At 43.1% G+C, this 21778-nt stretch overlaps 1 protein-coding gene across 1 annotated transcript in view; it reads left to right on the plus strand.

The window, feature by feature from the left end:
* LOC115114112 (low-density lipoprotein receptor-related protein 8-like) overlaps positions 1–21778 on the plus strand; it is a 206475-nt gene that overhangs the window by 85005 nt on the left and 99692 nt on the right. Inside the window, exon 4 of the mRNA XM_065013892.1 lies at positions 7515–7637. Within this exon, the coding sequence (XP_064869964.1) occupies positions 7515–7637 (123 nt within the window). The remainder of the gene's footprint in view (positions 1–7514; positions 7638–21778) is intronic.

The following is a 21778-nucleotide window of genomic DNA, read 5'->3' on the forward strand; positions in this document are numbered from 1 at the left end:
GTCTATGGGGTTAGCCACAGTTCAGATTGTTTCTTTAACACTCAATTACATGATTAGATGTTACTTAGAGGCTAATGAATGGCCATTTGGAACACACTAATGTTGCCTCTCGTTCCATTCGTTTTTTGGTCAATAATGCAAAAGTAGCAATTGGTGTCAATGGGTAGCCCAAAACATTTGAACTATGGATTACAGTCGCTCCTCAGAGGATAGTACAAAACATGTTGTCCTAGCTTACTTTGACAACAACCAGAAATATATGATTTTCCGGTTCATTTAAAAAAAAATCTAAAGTTAGATATGTGTTTTTGGTTGTTGCGTCAATTAGACCATACCAATTTCAAGCTTATCTTTCTAACAAATAAAAAGTTATATCAGAATATTTAGACTACTTAGCTGGCTAACTCCTTGATCTTGCTTTGTACAGTATTATGCCCCTCTGGCCCATAGACTACTTTCAGGGTAAGGAACCATCTTATGTGTGGTAAGCAACCATCTTATGTTGCAATTGAACTATCACTTTAACATGAGAAATATTGATTCATTATCGAGAAATGACTACAGAAGTCTACTTTATTGGTTTCTGTGTGAATTTTGCAGAGATGCACACACATACAGTATTACAGAGAAACGACTCCTCTTAACACATTTTAAAACCCCGAAAACCACATCCCACCCAACAGATGCGTTGCGGAATCATTTTATTTTCCTTCTCACTTTTTAATGAAAGCGGGATTTTGAGGCAGCTGAGGAAAATAGTGTCACCGCATGACCCTTTCTAGAGATTTTGAAAACAGCAGTGAAGGAGAATTGAAGCAACTCCCCCGCCGCCTAATACCAGACTCTCCACAACCCCCCCGCCCGCCACCCCCTACCCCACCCGCTATTTCAAACAAAAGGTTATTCAAGGAGAATCTAAGGCGTCTTGAATTTAGACTCTCTGGCAGTTGTAGTTTAACTGGATGGCATTTCATCAATGTTGCACTGGTGTTATGCTGCCGTTTCAGAGCTGTAGATGGTTGTCGAGTGTTAGTTGTTCACACACCGAACTGCTATGACTAACCTAACTGATGTGCTGCACCATCTCATCTGGCTCCAAGCCTACTGCTTTACATTGGTCCGCTAAATCAATCATTAATTTCATCCATGTATTTGTTTTTGTTGCCAGCTCAGTACATACGGTTACTTATCTCCTCTCGCCAATATGACTAGTCTGTCTTAACTGATGTTAGCCGATAGAGTCTAATGTTTCGTCTCTGGCTGCTGGTGGCTCTATATCGGTCAGTTAAATCCATCAATCATTCCACCCATCTCTGTGTTCCTATACTCTACAGCACAACCTCTCGTTTGGTCTCTCTCGTCGCTCCATTCTCGCAGAGCTTCCAGAGATGTGACTTGATCTTCTGTCTACTGGTATCCAGTTGTGAGGCTTAGACTGTCGGCGTATTGTGTGGCGTGATAATAGACACACAGAGTAAGGTAGCAGCATAGAAAGCCGCAGTTAGGCTGAGGGCAGCCGCGTGGAGTGGGTTTTAATGGTGCTAAGGGGCAGGGATGTGAAACTACCGGAACTGTACTGAAGTGTGGGTGAGTCTGTATTAAGCTTGGGCAATATACCGTCTATCCAGGTATTTCAAAATACTGACGGTAAAACATTTTAATACCAAGAAGGAAAAATATATATAATAATAGAAATAGCGCCCCTTGTGTGCACATCCGGTAATACTGTATACCCCGGTATGGTACGAAACAGTATGACAACATGAAAATCTTGATACCGCCCAACCTCAGTTTGTGTGTGTGAAAGAGAGCATTTGTTATGTGCGTGTGTGTACTGTGTATTTGTTGTGTGTTTTATGTATTTGATGTGGTTTCTTTGTGTGTGTGTCCGTGGAGGAGGAGATCAGGGTTAGCCTAAGTTCACCATAAATAGAAAATGTGCAGTGAAACCTGAAAGGAGATCAATAAATCAAAGGCTACTCCCAAATGTCAGTGTGGCTCAGAGGGAGCATTGTGCTTTCTTCCCCACTCACATATCCTCTGATCATATCTGTCAGGTGAGCTACAGTATGACCACATTCTGATCAAATGGCCAAATGGCACACATCCCTGATCTCTGTAGGCCATGCTCTACTGAGGAGGAATCACATGGGTTAAAGCTCGGGGTCTTAAATCAGGCTTAGCTGCTGAACTTATAGGGTATAATTATAGGCCACGAATGGTTCTTACCGAGGACCGGGAGTATTTCCTAACGACATGACTGGAATTTGACCACCGATGACCTCATAAACAAGGGTTCAAAGTTTTGCTTAGTTGGGTCACTTGGTCTTGAAGAAATCCTGGCCCTAGCATGTTATGGCATTGTATCCAGTTTACTGATGTCTCTCTGGGATAGAAGTGCTGATGCCCCTATTCAGCTATTCAGTAGACCAATGGTGTGTTATCATTGTGAGCATCGTATTGAATCTTGGTTTAAACGGGTAGGCATGCTCCAGGACTCCAGTTAACGAATGTTCAAATGCACAGCAGAACCAGCGGAGAAGATAATGTCACCCGAGTCCCTGGCTGTGTTTACACAGGTAGCTAAATTTTCCCAATTATTGGCAATAGTTTGAGTTTATTTTATTTTTACAGGGACAGTGCACATTAATCAACGTTTCAGTCAAAGTGCCGGTTTTAGTCAGCCGGCTAATTTTCAACCGCAGTCCCTGGGCAGGTTATTAAAAACAATTACAATATATACACAATCGGTGAGCACACGCAGAGCAACATAGGACAAGCAAGACATAGCATACAAATAGAGCAACACAGAACAAAAAGCAACAAGACAAGAATTGATCAACAGATCTGATCTGACTGGTCAAAATACAGTTAGTAGCAAAATATCAAAATTGAGCTGCCTGTGTAAACACAGCCACCGTGTCTCTTCGCAACAGTTTTCTGTGTCCAGGTCAATAAGTAATCCACTACCACTGAGCAACTGTCTGTCTGTCTCCACTTTCTTCCCTAATTGAATGAGTAAAACCAATACAATAGGAATTGATCAATATGGAATTTTTGTCACAGTTGATTCAACTGGCTGAATAATTACCCTTTTCGATTGCAGTTCGTTTGTAACCACTGGCTTTTGGGTGAAATAGTATTGGGAAATCCAATTGTTTACCATTCAGTGAAATCAATTAAATGTATTTATTAACCAGTTTTAGCCTACATCAGTGGTTGTCACAAAGTGTGCCAAAAAGTAAACAATCCCTTTCCGCAACTAGGGTTACTGTGCAGCGATTGGGTTTCAAGCAAAAAATATTTTATGGATGGGAGTAGGTTAGCTTCAAATGCCACAAGATGTCAATCTTTTGTGTGCATTGCACGAGATTCAGCAAATTTTAAAAAATCCCCTTTTTCCCCCCAAAATTCCTGAATTTCCAAAAAACAGAATTTTGGGAAAGTTTACTGGTCAAACTGGCAGGCGAGGTTATCTTCTTCACTGTTAAACCAATCGAGTAAATGTGGAGGAGGAGTTAAGATGGAGTGTCACCTTGCAGTGGTGTAAAGTACTTAAGTAAAAATACTTGAATGTACTACTTAAGTAGCGTTTTGGGGTATCTGTACTTTACTATTTATATTTTTGACGGCTTTTACTTTTTTCTTCACTAGATTCCTCAAGAAAATGATGTACTTTTTATTCCATACATTTTCCCTGACACCCAAAAGTACTCGTTACATTTTGAAGACATTACATTACATTTACATTTAAGTCATTTAGCAGACGCTCTTATCCAGAGCGACTTACAAATTGGTGCGTTCACCTTAAGACATCCAGTGGAACAGCCACTTTACAATAGTGCATCTAAATCTTTTAAGGGGGGGTGAGAAGGATTACTTTATCCTATCCTAGGTATTCCTGAAAGAGGTGGAATTAGACTAATTTAATTAGATTGAAGACTTAGCAGGACAGGAAAATTGTCTAATTCATACACTTATCAGGAGAACATCCCTGGTCATCCTTACTGCCTCTGATCTGGCGGACTCACTAAACACAAATTATTTGTTTGTGTTGGAGAGCTCCACTCTGAAATGAAATGTCATCTGGTTTGCTTTAAATAAGGAATTTGAAATGATTAGTACTTTTACTTTTGATACTTAAATACATTTGAGCAATTACATTACATTTTTGATACTTAAGTATATTTAAAACCAAATATTTTTAGACTTTTACTGAAGTAATATTTTACAGGGTGACCTTCACGTTTACTTGAGTCATTTTCTATTAAGGTATCTATACTTTTACCCAAGTTTGAAAATTGGGTACTTTTTCCACCTTGTTATTATTATTATTCCGGATGGAAACCACTTCAGAGGCCAAGCTAGCAAACGTGCCGTTGCTCATCCGCTATATGTTTCACCGGGGACTGTAAACAGCGAGGCGCACGTCCAAAAGCGGAAGTCGCGTCACACTGCTCTCTGATTTCTGACAATGCCGCTGAGGGTGCCTAACAGGAGCCATTATGTTTCCTGCTCAGACAACACTTCCCCAATTTACTCTAGGCTAATGAGGCCATTTTTCTTCTGATGCTCAAAAGAATGTGCTTATTGATGCATGACCTATTAAAGGGATAGTTCACTCAAATGACAAAAATGTAATTGTACGACAAGGTATGAAAGCAAAGCATGCTTTGGTTGAGTTGGCCTGGCACTGTTTCCACATGATAACGTTTTTACAATTTGTGGCACAAATCCCATTCAAATCATGGGACTTTTGTTAAATGTTAGCATGTGGAAACAGTGCCAGGGAAACGAAACCAACGCATAGACTTCTGTCATACCTTGTCCATCGACTGCTTACAGGAGAAGAAAACCAATGGGGAGAGGAGGGTGTTGCTGTGTGTGTGTGTGTGTGTGTGTGGGTGAGTGTGCCTCTGTGATGAACACAACCGTCATCACTGCTTCGCACATCACAGCACCCAATGATAACAAAGGCGTGAGAAAAATGTGTGTGTGAGTCAGGGTTTCCGTTAGCTGGTAATAGCTGGCTTTTGGACCATTTTTAAACAAATAGAAAAGACGCTAAATTAAATTGCCTCTGGCCAATTGTCCGGGAGAAAAATAAATTATCCCATTGCGAAATAATGCTTTTTAGCCTATTCATTGATGGAAATACATTTGACTGGTCATGCTTATCTGTCTATAGGTTGATTTGCTTAATTTAGTGGAATTAAATTGGCTCGTGTGTACAGTATATTCATTATGTGTCTTATTTATCACACGCGTACAGCATACAGACACAGAGCCTTTGAGCGGAAAATCTGTCAAACAGCGTGAGAGCCTCTGCTGCAGCATCTCCAACGGCAACGGAAGGCAGGCTTCATCAGCACCACACACCACTCTGCAATGAGCTGGAGGCAGTGTGCATTTTGAAAACATATATACTTAATTGTTTGAAACCTGAGCGTTTTAATACATTTTATGAGGCAGGTCTTACCTTGCTTCAAAGTTTTTCCCGCCTAATTTCATTGTGGAACGAACATTCACGCCTAGCCTACTGCCTTGTGCGCGCTGCTGCGCTTATGATGTGAAGAAATAATAGTTTATCAGCATTTTAGTAGCCTTGGCCTACTAGTTGTATGAATTTGTGATCTATCATCCCACAACTGTCCCTGAGTCTGTTTGGAATTGGTCAGCTTTCTCGACAAGCTGACCAATAGAATAGGTAAACTTTTCCACCATGGGGGATAGTAGATTGACATATGCTCGTGATTTTGCTGTTTGGTGGGTGTGTGGGTGCATGCGTGGGTAGGAACTTAATTGGTTCCTCTCCCTGGTGTAGTCGTGGCCCTGCCTGATGCTAGAACCTTCGTGGGCGTTGAAGTGTGTGTGTGTGAGATAGGACTGTAGTAGGAGGGTCTTTGGGGTGGGCCCCTCTGGCCCCCCCTCCCAGAGGTTTATTCTCAATTCATCTGTTGACTTGAACTCGAGCTGAATTCCTCGCTCTTCCCTAGTTTCGCAGCTGGCCTGCCTCATCAGAGACTAACTGTTGCGCTTCGCCTCCTTCAATGATTTTCCATACACATCCCTTATTCACCCCTCATTGACACAGATCATACATGTAACGTAGTCAATAAATGATTATATAGTGGCAGGAATAAATATATTTCAAGTTAGAACCCAACACTAGATTGGTAAATCTCTGTGTCATGCTGCACTCTTAGGGGAGATCTCTCTCTCTCTCTCTCTCTCTCTCTCTCTCTCTCTCATGACTGTTAGTTTATTTTCATGACGGTCTTCAACCATAATCGTTGGTTCCGATTATACGGTAGTTGTGCCAGCCCTACTTGTGGACTAAGGGAGGGAATGGGACAGAGAAGGGGAGGTGGGACAATTGAATACCCAGCAGACAAAGGTCTTTGTCTATGCTTTTACAGTGTTTCAAAAGATGTTCTACCTCTTTGTTATTCCTGACAGTGTGAACGATTATCGTTAGCTCGGGGAGGCAACACATTTTCAGCTATTTTTCACGCAACGATTGTTCCGAACAGTCCAACAGTAGGATATGCACACAGCAGGGCATTACATAATTTTCTTCCTCAGATGAGCAAAAATTGGTTGAGTTTTCAGAGAGAGAGAGAGAGAGAGAGACTCTGCTTCATCTTCACAACTGTGAAGAGAAACAACAACCCCAAAATATAATCCTACTTCTTGAAAAGTAGTGGCCAGTGTAATGACACCAGGAAGCTAGACAGAGAGTCTCTTACGGTTAGATTTTATTAGACGAACTGCACTGCCAGTCCCATTGCTGTTGGAGTAATGGCCCAGGGAAATGGAATGGCTCTGACCTCTGTATTTGCTGTGTTTGCATTTTCGTTGCCATGCGTGTGCTGTCACTACAGGTGGCGAACACTTTCTGGCGGTAATACAGCCAGTCTGCTGGGTCGGCTCATCACCATGGTGATCTGCAGGGCTGGGCTGTACTATGTGTTAATCAGACCTGGTTTCAAGTACCATTTGAAATCATTTCAACTACTAAATTGTGTTCGATTGAGCTTGCCTGTTGCAATGGAACCAATAGAAAAGTCCCCAAAAAGCATTTGAAAGATTTCAAATAGTATTTGATCCCAGTTCTGGTGTGAGCAACGTCTATCTGTATGGGTCTTCCTTTCAGTCTTTTCTCCCCACGAACATTTCCATTTAGAAAGAGTAAGACCTTTGCTTTCTATCAGTCCATGGCAGTCTACAGTCATCGTCTATTTCGATAACCATGTCTGGAAGAAAACTAAGCTTCAGTATAACCCGGAGCACACAGCATTTAGCATTCAGCATCCACTTGTCTTCCGCCGTGTGGAAAGACCTGGAGCTAGGATTAGACTAGATGCTCTCAGAGACAGACAGAGGGTAGGAGAGAATGCGTGATGAGTTAGATAAGAGTTGGGGGGGTATGGTAATGAACGAATGACCAGTGACTCCGTCTTCCCAACATCCCTCTGTTCTCTCCCTCCCCCTCTCTCTCTTTCTCTGAGCAGCCAGGAAGACGTGTGCCCCGGCAGAGTTTGCCTGTGCAAACGGCCAGTGTGTACCAGGCCGCTGGCGCTGTGACGGGGAACCAGAGTGTCCCGACGGCTCAGATGAGGCAGACGCCACCTGTAGTAAGTCTGAGCTGACTTGGTCGACTCAACGCTAATGGTTTCCTTCATTCACAGTCACCCAGCAACACTCACTTAACTCCAACACTCAACGTTTCCCCATTCTGTCATTCCACCAGTCCATTCCAAGTGTACCAAGCTATCCATAGTCACTCAACCAACCACCCTAAACTCAACTCAACCACCCTTACGTGATCACCCAACCATCTATACCGAACAAAAATCTAAACGTAACATGTAAAGTATTGGTCCCATGTTTCATGAGCTGAAATAAAAGACTCCAGAAATGTTACATACACACAAAAAGTATCAAGTTTCAGGTAAGACGCAGATGCAGACAGTGACAGAAGTTAAAGTGTATTACTACTACAGGGGCGAGCAAAACGACAGGTCAAGGGCAGGCAGAGGTCAGTGATCCAGATAGGGTGCAAAAGGTCCAGAACGGCAGGCAGTCTCAGGGTCAGAGCAGGCAGGCTCAGGGTAGGCAGAAGGGTCAAGAAAACACAAAAAAACAGGAATTAGAACAGCCAGGAGCAAGGGGAAAACCGCTGGTAGGTTTCACGAAACAAAATAAACTGGCAACAGGGGAACACAGGGGATACACTGGGGATAATGGGGAAGATTGGCAACACCTGGAGGGGGTAGAGACAAGCACAAAGACAGGTGAAGCAGATCAGGGTGAGACAAAGAGCTTATTTCTCCCAAGTTTTGTGCACAAATTTGTTTACGTCCCTGTTAGTGAGCATCCCTGTTAGTGAGCATTCTCCATTACCAAGATAATCCACCCACCTGACAGGTTTGGCATATCAAGAGGCTGATTCAACATCATGATCATTCCTCAGGTGCACCTTATGCCATGGACAATAAAAGGCCACCTTAATTGTGCAGTTTTGTCACACAGCACAATGTCATTGATGTCTTATGTTTTGAGGGTGCATGCAATTATGAGATCCTGAGGCCCACTGTCGTGCCATTCATCCTCCACCATCACCTCATGTTTCGGCATGATAATGCACGGCCCCATGTCGCAAAGATCTGTACACACTTTCTGGATGCTGAAAATGTCCCAGTTCTTCCATGGCCTGCATACTCACTAGACATGCCACCCAATGAAAATGTTTGGAATGCTATGGATCGACATGTATGACAGTGTGTTCCAGTTCCCGCCAATATCCAGAAACTTCAACAGTCTCAATAGCCACAATCAACAGTCTGATCAATTCTATGCGAAGAAGATGTCAGGCAAATGGTGGTCATGCCAGATACTGACTGGTTTTTGAATCCACGCCCCTACCTTTTTTTTAAGGTGTCTGTGACAAACAGATGCTTATCTGTGTTCGCAGTCATGTGAAATATATAGATTAGGGCCTGATGAATTTATTAAAATTGACTGATTTCCTTATATGAACTGAACTTTTTGCATGTTGCGTTTATATAATTTGTTCAGTATATTTACCCATCCAGTGCTTCAGAATTTACCCTACCTTCTCTTTCTCTCCACTCTATCCCTCTACCTCACTCTGCTCAGCGTGTCATTGAGCGTAATTTCCAGAGATATTGGTACCAAAGTATCATTCATAAATAGGTCCAGAGGGAAGATGAGGTCCTAACCAACTAACATTCCAGATCATCATACCTCTGCATTTGAGAGGCTAATAGGCCAGGCCGATTTAATTACAGGTCTATTCTTTACACTCACGCCCCATTTGAATATTATGCAGCTTCTCCCCGCTCCGACAGTCAGCATCTAATTTGGCTCTTGAAACCTAGACCCGTCGTTTATAATTTCCCCTGCTACTCCACTCAGGCACCGGTTCAGCCACCTCCCCCTCACGCATCCAGCCAGGGCCCTTGCCTCGTCTCGCTTCCCCTCGCCCACACTCTTCCCCATTACACCAGCGTCTGATGTTGGAGAGAGGCAGAGGTGTAACCTGATTAATGCCAAGCTCTTAGAGTAGGAGGGGGAAAGGGGGAACACTTTCATACTTTCGTTTAGGCTGTGTCAGACTGACTGAGACTGTGCTCATCCGGGAGGAGGAGAAGGGCGGGGGAGACGTTTTTCGGCTTGTCTGGACTGAGCTGGGCCACAGGTGTGGGAATTGGGAAATGGGAGATCAAAGGGGTTCTGAACTATTCCGTTTCCCCATCGCAGTCGGTTTTCCTCTGAGTCATGGGAAGCAGTGTGGACTTGAGACAAGATCGTTATCTTGTCTTTTCAAGCAGATCATTTAGAGGAATGACATTAAGATGTTATTCTAAGTTTATCTGATTTGACATTTATCCGTCAGCACTTGTTTTTCTGGTACCAACCAGAGTTGTAGACGAGACCGCCTTCAGCGAGTCCAATTCAAGAGGGACCAGAGCTATTCAAGTCTGAGACAAGATGGAGACTGGAGCCTTTCAAGTCCAGTTCAAGACAGAGACCACAGCTATTTCAGCCCGAGTCAAATCTGAGAACTGAGATATTCCAGGGGGAACCCAGATGGGTTCTACTCCGTGTCAAGACCGAGACCAAAACTATTAGTTTTATCAGAGTCAAGACTGAGACTACAGGTATTCCAGCCAGGAGTCCAGACCAAGACCAAGGGGGGATCAAGACTTAGACTATAGCAACCTGAATACTACAACACTGGCACCATGTTTTCATCTTGTGGTTGGTGAACCATTGGTTGATTGCACAGGCCTACAAAGTTTGTCATTGTGTAGTAGGTGATCAATTTTTATATGTGTATATTATAAATTCATCAAATGCGACTTGTAATAAGACTAAGCATTTAGGCTATTAGCCTGTTTATCTGACTCCATAACGATAATTAGCATTATGCAAGAGACTATGGTAGAGTTACAGTAATAGGCAAGGAAGAAATGTCTGAGCATGGAATTCTAAATCCAAGTGTATTTTATTACTTTGTTAAACAAATGGATTCACATACAAAGCATTAAGATTAAGTTACAATGCATTATAACATACATTACTACAAGGAACAATTCTAAGCATGGTCAGAGAGAGAGAGAGAGAGAAAAAAAAGTCCATTGGGTGGAGAGAGACAAAAAGAAAGAGTATCTCACTACAGCAGGTCAGGAACAAATAAGAGAATGAACAATGAATCTTAGACCCTTTTATAAGCATCTGAGTTGATTGGATTCAAAACCTGAGTTGTTGACCAATAGTGTTTCTGTAAAGTTATCTCCAGTCAGATATCAGAGCTACATGATGTAACCTCTGCTTCTCAGAGGTGTGACAGTGGGGGTTGGCAAAACCAACACAGAGAATGATGAATTCCTAAGACAACACAGCAAATTCTTGAATGTAGTTGATAAGAGTCACTTCTGGGGCTGGGCTGGCCTACAATAGTGCATGTTATTAAAAATGAATTTGAATACAGAAAAGGAATTGGAAAAATATAATTTATATTTGACATTTTTTTTCTCCTAATTTTGTACCGCTTTATCAGGTAGTGGGTCGGTATCTCATGAACAAAGAATGAAGAAAGGAGATACAGATCACGAAAAATCATATATTTCTTATATTCATGTAGCATTTCAGTCAATGGTAAATTCTTTGGGATTCATGCCCAAAGCTTTTGTCAGAAAAATTCAGTCTTTGGGCCTCTTTATCAACAGTGGTTTTTTTGTTGTCTCACTATGGGATATGCCTGGGCATGACCACAAGCTCGAAGTAAACTATCAAACAGGGTCTGTTGCAAGGCTAGCTAACCACACAAAGGGCTATCTCTCGCCGCAAGGCTTAATCTAACCCATGTAACTCGATGCAAGGCTAGCTACACCAAAGAAATCACGGTTAGCAGTGTGCTAGATTATTAACCGCATGGCGAACGCTAGCTAGCTTACACTGTGCATGAGGAATACACTTTCTCAGAGCCATGGAGCCTGCTGCCCCTGCACAGGGAGAACCTAGCCGGCCTCCGTCCCCAGAACCGGCACACTCGTGCCCAAGCAGGGCTATGATTGTATTGGTCCCCGGTTCAAATGTTTAAGAAGAGAGTGCATCGATCCATGGGACCCAAAACTGATTCAAATGTAGCATGCATGCATCATAAAATCGCTGTAAACATTACAAATCACCAGTTCACACATTTTTTTTCTCATATGACTTTCTTTCTACCTTCCCGAAAATACCTCTCATCTTTTGTGACAACTGATGTGTCCTCTCCTTCAGTGTTGAATTAAGTACGTAACTGTGTTGACAGTCATTGATCAACCAGACATTTTGCATGCCCAACAACCCAAGCATTATCAGTAGCCTAGTCAAACTGCGCCCTGTGCCAGAAAGAGGTAGGCTGCGCTTCACCTTCAGCATTCAAATGTTTGTAAAATGGCTTGCGCAATATTAGGCTGTATTGGTTGAGTGCCAACCAATGTAATTTGCTAGGTTATTGTCATTGAATGCGCTGTTGAAAATTTACTAGGGCTACATACAGTGTGGAGAACAAGTATTTGATACACTGCCGATTTTGCAGGTTTTCCTACTTACAAAGCATGTAGAGGTCTGTAATTTGTATCATAGGTACACTTAAACTGTTAGAGACAGAATCTAAAACAAAAATCCAGAAAATCACATTGTATGATTTTTAAGTAATTAATTTGCATTATATTTTATGACATAAGTATTTGATCACCTACCAACCAGTAAGAATTCCGGCTCTCACAGACCTGTTAGTTTTTCTTTAAGAAGCCCTCCTGTTCTCCACTCATTACCTGTATTAGCTGCACCTGTTTGAACTCGTTACCTGTATAAAAGACACCTGTCCACACACTCAATCAAACAGACTCCAACCTCTCCACAATGGCCAAGACCAGAGAGCTGTGTAAGGACATCAGAGATAAATTGTAGACCTGCACAAGGCTGGGATCGGCTACAGGACAATAGGCAAGCAGCTTGGTGAGAAGGCAACAACTGTTGGCGCAATTATTCAAAAATGGAAGAAGTTCAAGATGACGGTCAATCACCCTCGGTCTGGGGCTCAATGCGATATCTCACCTCGTGGGGAATCAATGATCATGAGGAAGGTGAGGGATCAGCCCAGAACTACACGGCAGGACGTGGTCAATGACCTGAAGAGAGCTGGGACCACAGTCTCAAAGAAAACCATTAGTAACACACTATGCCGTCATGGATTAAAATCATGCAGCGCATGCAAGGTCCCCCTGCTCAAGCCAGCGCATGTCCAGGCCCGTCTGAAGTTTGCCAATGACCATCTGGATGCTACTACTGGGGCTACATTCATGCTACTACTAGGGCTACATACATGCTACTACTAGGGCTACATACAGTGCATGGTTGCATGAGGCTACAAAAAGGTTGTAAATGTCTATAATCATGACTATGAGCATATACAGACTATGAACCGAATAGTATTCCCCCTGAAATTATACGTGAGTTACACCAGGCCTAACGAGCTAGTATTACTAGCTAACATCTCGACTTAGCTGGCTAGCAGTAGCGTGATGCACATGAACATTACTCTATAAATATTACAAACACGGTAAATATCTGAACTGCCTAGGCAACACCCAACTAAATATGCAATGACACATCACTGTACTTATACAAGTCAAATACAGATACTCTTTAGGAATAGTCCATTCTCTTCTGACCACGATCTCACTCTAATGGCAAAAGCGGGGTTCAGTGAGGTGCACCGGGAATAGCAGACCGTTATTAGTGGATACAAGTGGGGGGACTTGTAGGGGTGTTGGGAAAGTACAACAAACTACTAGTTCAGGGGTGCTGAAACTGCTTACTAAGGGCTGGCCTTTTCAACACAGTCTGTAGTCCACATGATGGTGTCCAAATTAGGACTTTCTAATGGCTGCTGTGGTGTCAGGTATTAGATACTCACAGCTGGCTCTGAGAGCAGCTCCTGCTGTCATAGTCGCATTAAAATGGATGGAGAAGCGAGCGACTAAATAGTGCCGCGAGAGCCAGGAAACCTGTTCACATCACCATAGTGAACGTCTCTTCATCAAAAGAACATTTTTCTCTCATCTCCTTGTTGAACTGGTCAACCTGCTGTGTCAGAAGCACATTATTAGCGAATGCTGTGAACTGATTTTGATGGACATTCAGTAGAACTTTGAGAATTAATTAATAGCGCCATTTAGCAAGAAACCTTGACCTGACATACTACAAATCGTGCATTAGTGTGCATTTCTGTTATGTTGGTGCCAGACAGAGACCTATGTTTGCAGTGATAGTGGAGCCTCTGTTTTACATCTGCTAATGCTCATTAATATACAGCCCACACACCTTCCGTCACGCTCCAATTACGCTGAAGCTTGATCAGCTGAGGCATGCTGCCGTGTCTTCTCTCTCTTTCTATTTAGTTTTCTTTTATCTTTGCCTCATTCACATCCATAGACACACACACTGAGATAGATAGAGACAGGCCCTAGATCTGTGCCAGCCCAGATCATTGTAGCGCAATGAGTGGGCTCGCAATCACACGCTAAAGTAGCATTACACTGTCACATTAAAGATTTAGGCTGGGGCTTTGGCCAAGTGGGTTACTCAAAAGTATTGAGAAATGAATGGCTACCTGCGGAGATTCACGTGAAATGCCAGACCTCATTGATTTCCTAGCGAGGTAAGGTTGAATCACGGAGGACCATCAAAACATGTATACTTCCCTTCATGTATACAGTGGTTCCTCCTTTAAAAGTTGCGAGCTTACACCACGGGACTTAGAGGTACCCAGCTTCACGGCTTCATTGCTCCAGATCACCACAAGGGGGAGTTATGCATTTGGGTCCCAAGCTTTTTATATGACCAATCATATTGAGTGGTTCCAATGACGAATTTGACGCGTGCCACCCGTCCCTGGTGACTTCAGCAAAGATGGCTGACAAAACATTGCGGGGAAGCAAATGTATGTAGTTATAACGTCATAACGAGTCAAGCAATAAATGTACAATTGAGAGGAATATGTTAGTTAATGTAGAGACAAACGATTGTGCATATTATTTTGTTAATTTACAAAAATCGCTATTTAGCAAGTTTTTTTTCAGCCATATCCATTTTTTTTGTACCTTTTATTTAACTAGGCAAGTCAGTTAAGAACAAATTCTTATTTTCAATGATGACCAAGGAACAGTGGGTTAACTGCCTTGTTCTGGGGCAGAACGACAGATTTTTACCTTGTCAGCTCAAGGATTTGATCTTGCAACCTTCTGGTTACTAGTCCAACACTCTAACCAATAGGCTACCTGCTGCCAATACCAGGTATATCAAACTCATTCATTATAGAAAGCAGGGATCAGGTTTTGAACCCTCAACATTCTAGGCCGAAGTCCAGCACACAATCGACTGTGCCCAAATGTATTAATTAGGGTTGGGGCCGATTGTGGCTAAAAACACTTTATCAATTGGAATCTTTAACATGTGGAAAGGGGAAAAAGTATTATTATTCGTTTTTCACAAGCATAGCAGTATGGGCTATTAGCTGAACAATAGACTATTCAACCTTTACTAAATAATTGTCTAAAGCCGAGCTAGGTGTGAACCACCCCTCCCCGACTTGAGCTAGGTGTGAACTAGAGGTCGACCGATTAATCGGAATGGCCGATTAATTAGGGGCGATTTCAAGTTTTTGTAACAATCGGAAATCGGTATTTTTGGGCGCCGATTTTATTAAAAAAATATATATATATTTAAAAAAATTACACCTTTATTTAATCTTTATTTAACTAGGCAAGTCAGTTAAGAACACATTCTTATTTACTATGTCGGCCTAGGAACAAACGGGGTTAACTGCCTCGTTCAGGGGCAGAACGACAGATTTTCACCTTGTCAGCTCGGGGGATCCAATCTTGCAACCTTACAGGTAACTAGTCCAACGCAATAACGACCTGCCTCTCTCGTTGCACTCCACAAGGAGACTGACTGCCTGTTACGCAAATGCAGTAAGCCAAGGTAAGCTGCTAGCTAGCATTAAACTTATCTTATAAAAAACAATCAATCATAATCACTAGTTAACTACACATGGTTGATGATATTACTAGATATTATCTAGCGTGTCCTGCGTTGCATATAATCTGACTGAGCATACAAGCATACAAATATCTAAGTATCTGACTGAGCAGTGGTAGGCAGAAGCAGGCACATAAACATTCATTCAAACAGCACTTTCGTGCGTTTCGCCAGCAGCTCTTCGTTGTGCGTCAAGCATTGTGCTGTTTATGACTTCAAACCTATCAACTCCCGAGATGAGGCTGGTGTGACCGAAGTGAAATGGCTGGCTAGTTAGCGCGCGCTAATAGCGTTTCAAACTTCACTCGCTCTGAGCCTTGGGGTGGTTGTTTCCCTTGCTCTGCATGTGTAACGCTGCTCGGATGTGGTGGCTGTTGTTGTTGTGTTGCCGGTGCGAGCCCAGGGAGGAGCGAGGAGAGGGACGGAAGATATACTGTTACACTGGCAATACTAAAGTGCCTATAAGAACATCCCATAGACAAAGGTTAATAAAATACAAATGGTATAGAGGGAAATAGTCCTATAACTTCTTACCTGGGAATATTGAAGACGCATGTTAAAAGGAACCACCAGCTTTTCTCATGTTCTGAGCAAGGAACTGAAACGTTAGCTTTCTTACATAGCACATATAGCACTTTTACCTTCTTCTCCAACACTTTGTTTTTGCATTATTTAAACCAAATTGAACATGTTTCATTATCTACTTGAGGCTAAAATGATTTTATTGATGTATCATATTAAGTTAAAATAAGTGTTCATTCAGTATTGTTGTAATTGTCATTATTACAAATATATTGTATTTATTTATTTTTCTTAAATCGGCCGATTAATCGGTATGGGCTACTTTTGGGGTCCTCCAATAATCGGTATCGGCATTGAAAAACCATATTCGGTCGACCTCTAGTGTGAACCCCCCCCCCAACTTGCAACAAATCATTTTCAGGACTATCTAGGAAAAGCAGTGGAGATGCACAATAGGTTTCTAAGAAGAGGCTATTCTCCACAATGTGGATGAAGCTCTAAATTTGGGGAAAACACGAGATTAACTGCTACAAAAAAGACCCGCTAAAGCTAAAGAACACTCTGTAATGTTTTTGTTACATTTTACATTTTTTATTTCACCTTTATTTAACCGGGTAGGCTAGTTGAGAACAAGTTCTCATTTACAACTGCGACCTGGCCAAGATAAAGCATAGCAGTGTGAACAGACAGCAACACAGAGTTACACATGGAGTAAACAATAAACAAGTCAATAACACAGTATAATTTTTTTTTAAATAAAAAAAAAAGAGTCTATATACATTGTGTGCAAAAGGCATGAGGAGGTAGGCGAATAATCACAATTTAGCAGATTAACACTGGAGTGATAAATGATCAGATGGTCATGTGCAGGTAGAGATGCTGGTGTGCAAAAGAGCAGAAAAGTAAATAAATAAAAACAGTATGGGGATGAGGTAGGTAAATTGGGTGGGCTATGTACAGCTGCAGCGATCGGTTAGCTGCTCAGATAGCAGATGTTTAAAGTTGGTGAGGGAGATAAAAGTCTCCAACTTCAGCGATTTTTGCAATTCGTTCCAGTCACAGTCAGCAGAGAACTGGAAGGAAAAGCCGGCCAAATGAGGTGTTGGCTTTAGGGATGATCTGTGAGATACACCTGCTGGAGCGCGTGCTACGGGTGGGTGTTGCCATCATGACCAGTGAACTGAGATAAGGCGGAGCTTTACCTAGCATGACTTGTAGATGACCTGGAGCCAGTGGGTCTGGCGACGAATATGTAGCGAGGGCCAGCCGACTAGAGCATACAGGTTGCAGTGGTGGGTGGTATAAGGTGCTGTGATAAACTGCATCCAGTTTGCTGAGTAGAGTATTGGAAGCCATTTTGTAGATGACATCGCCGAAGTCGAGGATCGGTAGAATAGTCAGTTTTACTAGGGTAAGTTTGGCGGCGTGAGTGAAGGAGGCTTTGTTGCGAAATAGAAAGCCGATTCTAGATTTGATTTTGGATTTGAGATGTTTGATATGAGTCTGGAAAGAGAGTTTACATTCTAGCCAGACACCTAGGTACTTATAGATGTCCACATATTCTAGGTCGGAAAAATCCAGGGTGGTGATGCTAGTCGGGCGTGCGGGTGCAGGCAGCGAACGGTTGAAAAGCATGCATTTGGTTTTACTAGCGTTTAAGAGCAGTTGGAGGCCACAGAAGGAGTGTTGTCTGGCATTGAAGCTCGTTTGGAGGTTAGATAGCACAGTGTCCAAGGAAGGGCCAGAAGTATACAGAATTGTGTCGTCTGCGTAGAGGTGGATCAGGGAATCGCCCGCAGCAAGAGCAACATCATTGATATATACAGAGAAAAGACTCGGCCCGAGATTTAAACCCTGTGGCACCCCCATAGAGACTGCCAGAGGACCGGACAACATGTCCTCCGATTTAACACACTGAACTCTGTCTGCAAAGTAGTTGGAGAACCAGGCAAGGCAGTCATTAGAAAAACCGAGGCTACTGAATCTGCCGATAAGAATATGGTGATTGACAGAGTCGAAAGCCTTGGCCAGGTCAATGAAGACAGCTGCGCAGTACTGTCCTTTATCGATGGCGGATATGATATCGTTTAGTACCTTTAGCGTGGCTGAGGTGCACCCGTGACTGGCTCGGAAACCAGATTGCACAGCGGAGAAGGTACGGTTGGATTCGAGATGGTCAGTGATCTGTTTGTTGACTTGGCTTTCGAAGACCTTAGATAGGCAGGGCAGGATGGATATAGGTCTGTAACAGTTTGGGTCCAGGGTGTCTCCCCCTTTGAAGAGGGGGATGACCGCGGCAGCTTTCCAGTCCTTGGGGATCTCAGACGATATGAAAGAGAGGTTGAACAGGCTGGTAAATAGGGGTTGCGACAATAGCGGCGGATAGTTTCAGAAATAGAGGGTCCAGATTGTCAAGCCCAGCTGATTTGTACGGGTCCAGGTTCTGCAGCTCTTTCAGAACATCTGCTATCTGGATTTGGGTAAAGGAGAAGCTGGGGAGGCTTGGGCGAGTAGCTGCGGGGGGGGGGGGGGTTCCCAGAACTTTTTGGAGTTAGAGCTTCAAGATGCAAATTTCTGCTTGAAAAAGCTGGCCTTTGCTTTCCTGACTGACTGCGTGTATTGGTTCCTGACTTCCCTGAACAGTTGCAAATCGCGGGGACTATTCGAAGCTATTGTAGTCCACCACAGAATGTTTTTGTGCTGGTCGAGGGCAGTCAGGTCTGGAGTGAACCAGGGGCTAAATATGTTCTTAGTTCTGCATTTTTTGAACGGAGCATGCTTATCTAAGATGGTGAGGAAGTTACTTTTAAAGAATGACCAGGCATCCTCAACTGATGGGATGAGGTCAATATCCTTCCAGGATACCTGGGCTAGGTCGATTAGAAAGGCCTGCTCGCAGAAGTGTTTTAGGGTGCGTTTGATTAGGGGTTGTCGTTTGACTGCGGACCCGTAGCGGATACAGGCAATGAGGCAGTGATCGCTGAGATCCTGATTGAAGACAGCGGAGGTGTATTTGGAGGGCCAGTTGGTCAGGATAACGTCGATGAGGGTGCCCTTATTTACAGATTTAGGGTTGTACCCGGTGGGTTCCTTGATGATTTGTGTGAGATTGAGGGCATCTAGCTTAGATTGTAGGACTGCCGGGGTGTTAAGCATATCCCAGTTTAGGTCACCTAACAGAACAAACTCTGAAGCTAGATGGGGGGCGATCAATTCACAAATGGTGTCCAGGGCACAGCTGGGAGCTGAGGTAGGTAGGCAGCAACAGTGAGAGACTTATTTCTGGAGAAATTAATTTTTAAAATTAGAAGTTCGAACTGTTTGGGTATGGACCTGGAAAGTATGACATTACTTTGCAGGCTATCTCTGCAGTAGACTGCAACTCCTCCCCCTTTGGCATTACTCTGTAATGTTCACAACTACATATACTTTGAACTCGTGAAAAGTGCGAGATGCGGTCAAGAAACACTGGCATGTTTTATCATCGGACCCAGCTTTGCCTGCTGAATTTAAGAATCCACCGTTGTATATAGGAGGTGCCAACTGCCAGCCACAAAAGAAAATCAGCCAGGCTCCATCTTCCAAATGGTAGCTATAAATGCAGAGGTTGGCAACAGTGCAACAATATGATGAAGTGTGATTATTTCTTCCACCAACATACAAGAAAACAGTTCCAAATAAATGACATTATTATGTGCTCCACCACCCATGTTATCTACATTATTAAATGTCCATGTGGGCTGTGCTATGTAGGTAAAACCTCTCGTTCTCTCAAACAGAGAATCAGTGAACATAAAAGTTCAATTAGGAGAAACGACAAGGATTATCCAGTCGCAGTACATTTTAATGACCAAAAAACATGACATTTCAACCTTTAGATTTTGTGGCATAGAAAAAGTTAAGATAACAGACAGGGGAAGTGATATAAATAATGCTAAAACAGAATGTTTTGGGATTTTCACCCTATTTCCTAAAGATATTAATGATGAAATGCATATGTATGTTATGTTGTTAATTTGAACATGAATTATGCCCCTGTTTCAGATTACTCTGACGTTTTTCTTACTCTGTTACCAATGATTTATGAAAACTTGCTTGGTAGGTCGATGTCCTCATTAGGGTTTTACAGACGTGTTTAATACGTTTTATGTACACACTTTATTTGAATATTTATGAAATGCATATGGTTATATTTGGTAGCACTTATTTGTTTTTCCTTTGCCTCCAACCCTTTCGATGCGGGGAACGGATGTGGGTGTGGCCAGGTCTACATAAGGGTGCTAATTTAATAAACACACAAAAGCTCTGACGAAGGCCGTGATGCCGATACGTAAGGCTTATTAAAGATCAGTGATACGATCAAGAGCAGTGTGCGGCTTCCTTCTTTTTCCGGCTGTTGCCATGCACCTGCAAAAAAGATAGCTCAGATGTGCGAGTGCCTTTTGAATTTTGAATTTGACTTTACAAACAACAAGAGAGCTTAATTGGAGTCAACTGGTCAAAAATGTAGCATCCTACATAAAACAATCATTTTAAGAAAAAAAGTCTGCACGTTCGAACCTAAAACAAATTACGAAAAAGCGCACATTTGTAATTCCCAAACTCTAAAAGTAATTGGAAAGGGAGATACAAATTACGTATGACATTGTGGTTACAATAAAGAATGTAGCCCATCATGCAAATGATTCAATACAGTGCCACTGACACAGCCTGCAACGAAAACATGCGGTCTCTCCTTCACTGCAGCCGAGGTGAGTAAGACATTTAAACGTGTTAACCCTCGCAAGGCTGCAGGCCCAGACGGCATCCCCAGCCGCGCCCTCAGAGCATGCGCAGACCAGCTGGCCGGTGTGTTTACGGACATATTCAATCAATCCCTATACCAGTCTGCTGTTCCCACATGCTTCAAGAGGGCCACCATTGTTCCTGTTCCCAAGAAAGCTAAGGTAACTGAGCTAAACGACTACCGCCCCGTAGCACTCACTTCCGTCATCATGACCATATCACCTCCACCCTACCTGACACCCTAGACCCACTCCAATTTGCTTACCGCCCAAATAGGTCCACAGACGATGCAATCTCAACCACACTGCACACTGCCCTAACCCATCTGGACAAGAGGAATACCTATGTGAGAATGCTGTTCATCGACTACAGCTCAGCATTCAACACCATAGTACCCTCCAAGCTCGTCATCAAGCTCGAGACCCTGGGTCTCGACCCCGCCCTGTGCAACTGGGTACTGGACTTCCTGACGGGCCGCCCCCAGGTGGTGAGGGTAGGCAACAACATCTCCTCCCCGCTGATATTCAACACTGGGGCCCCACAAGGGTGCGTTCTGAGCCCTCTCCTGTACTCCCTTTTCACCGACGACTGCGTGGCCACGCACGCCTCCAACTCAATCATCAAGTTTGGGGACGACACAACAGTGGTAGGCTTGATTACCAACAACGACGAGACGGCCTACAGGGAGGAGGTGAGGGCCCTCGGAGTGTGGTGTCAGGAAAATAACCTCACACTCAACGTCAACCAAACTAAGGAGATGATTGTGGACTTCAGGAAACAGCAGAGGGAACACCCCCCTATCCACATCGATGGAAAAGTAGTGGAGAGGGTAGCAAGTTTTAAGTTC

Source organism: Oncorhynchus nerka, linkage group LG9b (assembly GCF_034236695.1).
Source record: "Oncorhynchus nerka isolate Pitt River linkage group LG9b, Oner_Uvic_2.0, whole genome shotgun sequence".
Taxonomy (NCBI): Eukaryota; Metazoa; Chordata; class Actinopteri; order Salmoniformes; family Salmonidae; genus Oncorhynchus; species Oncorhynchus nerka.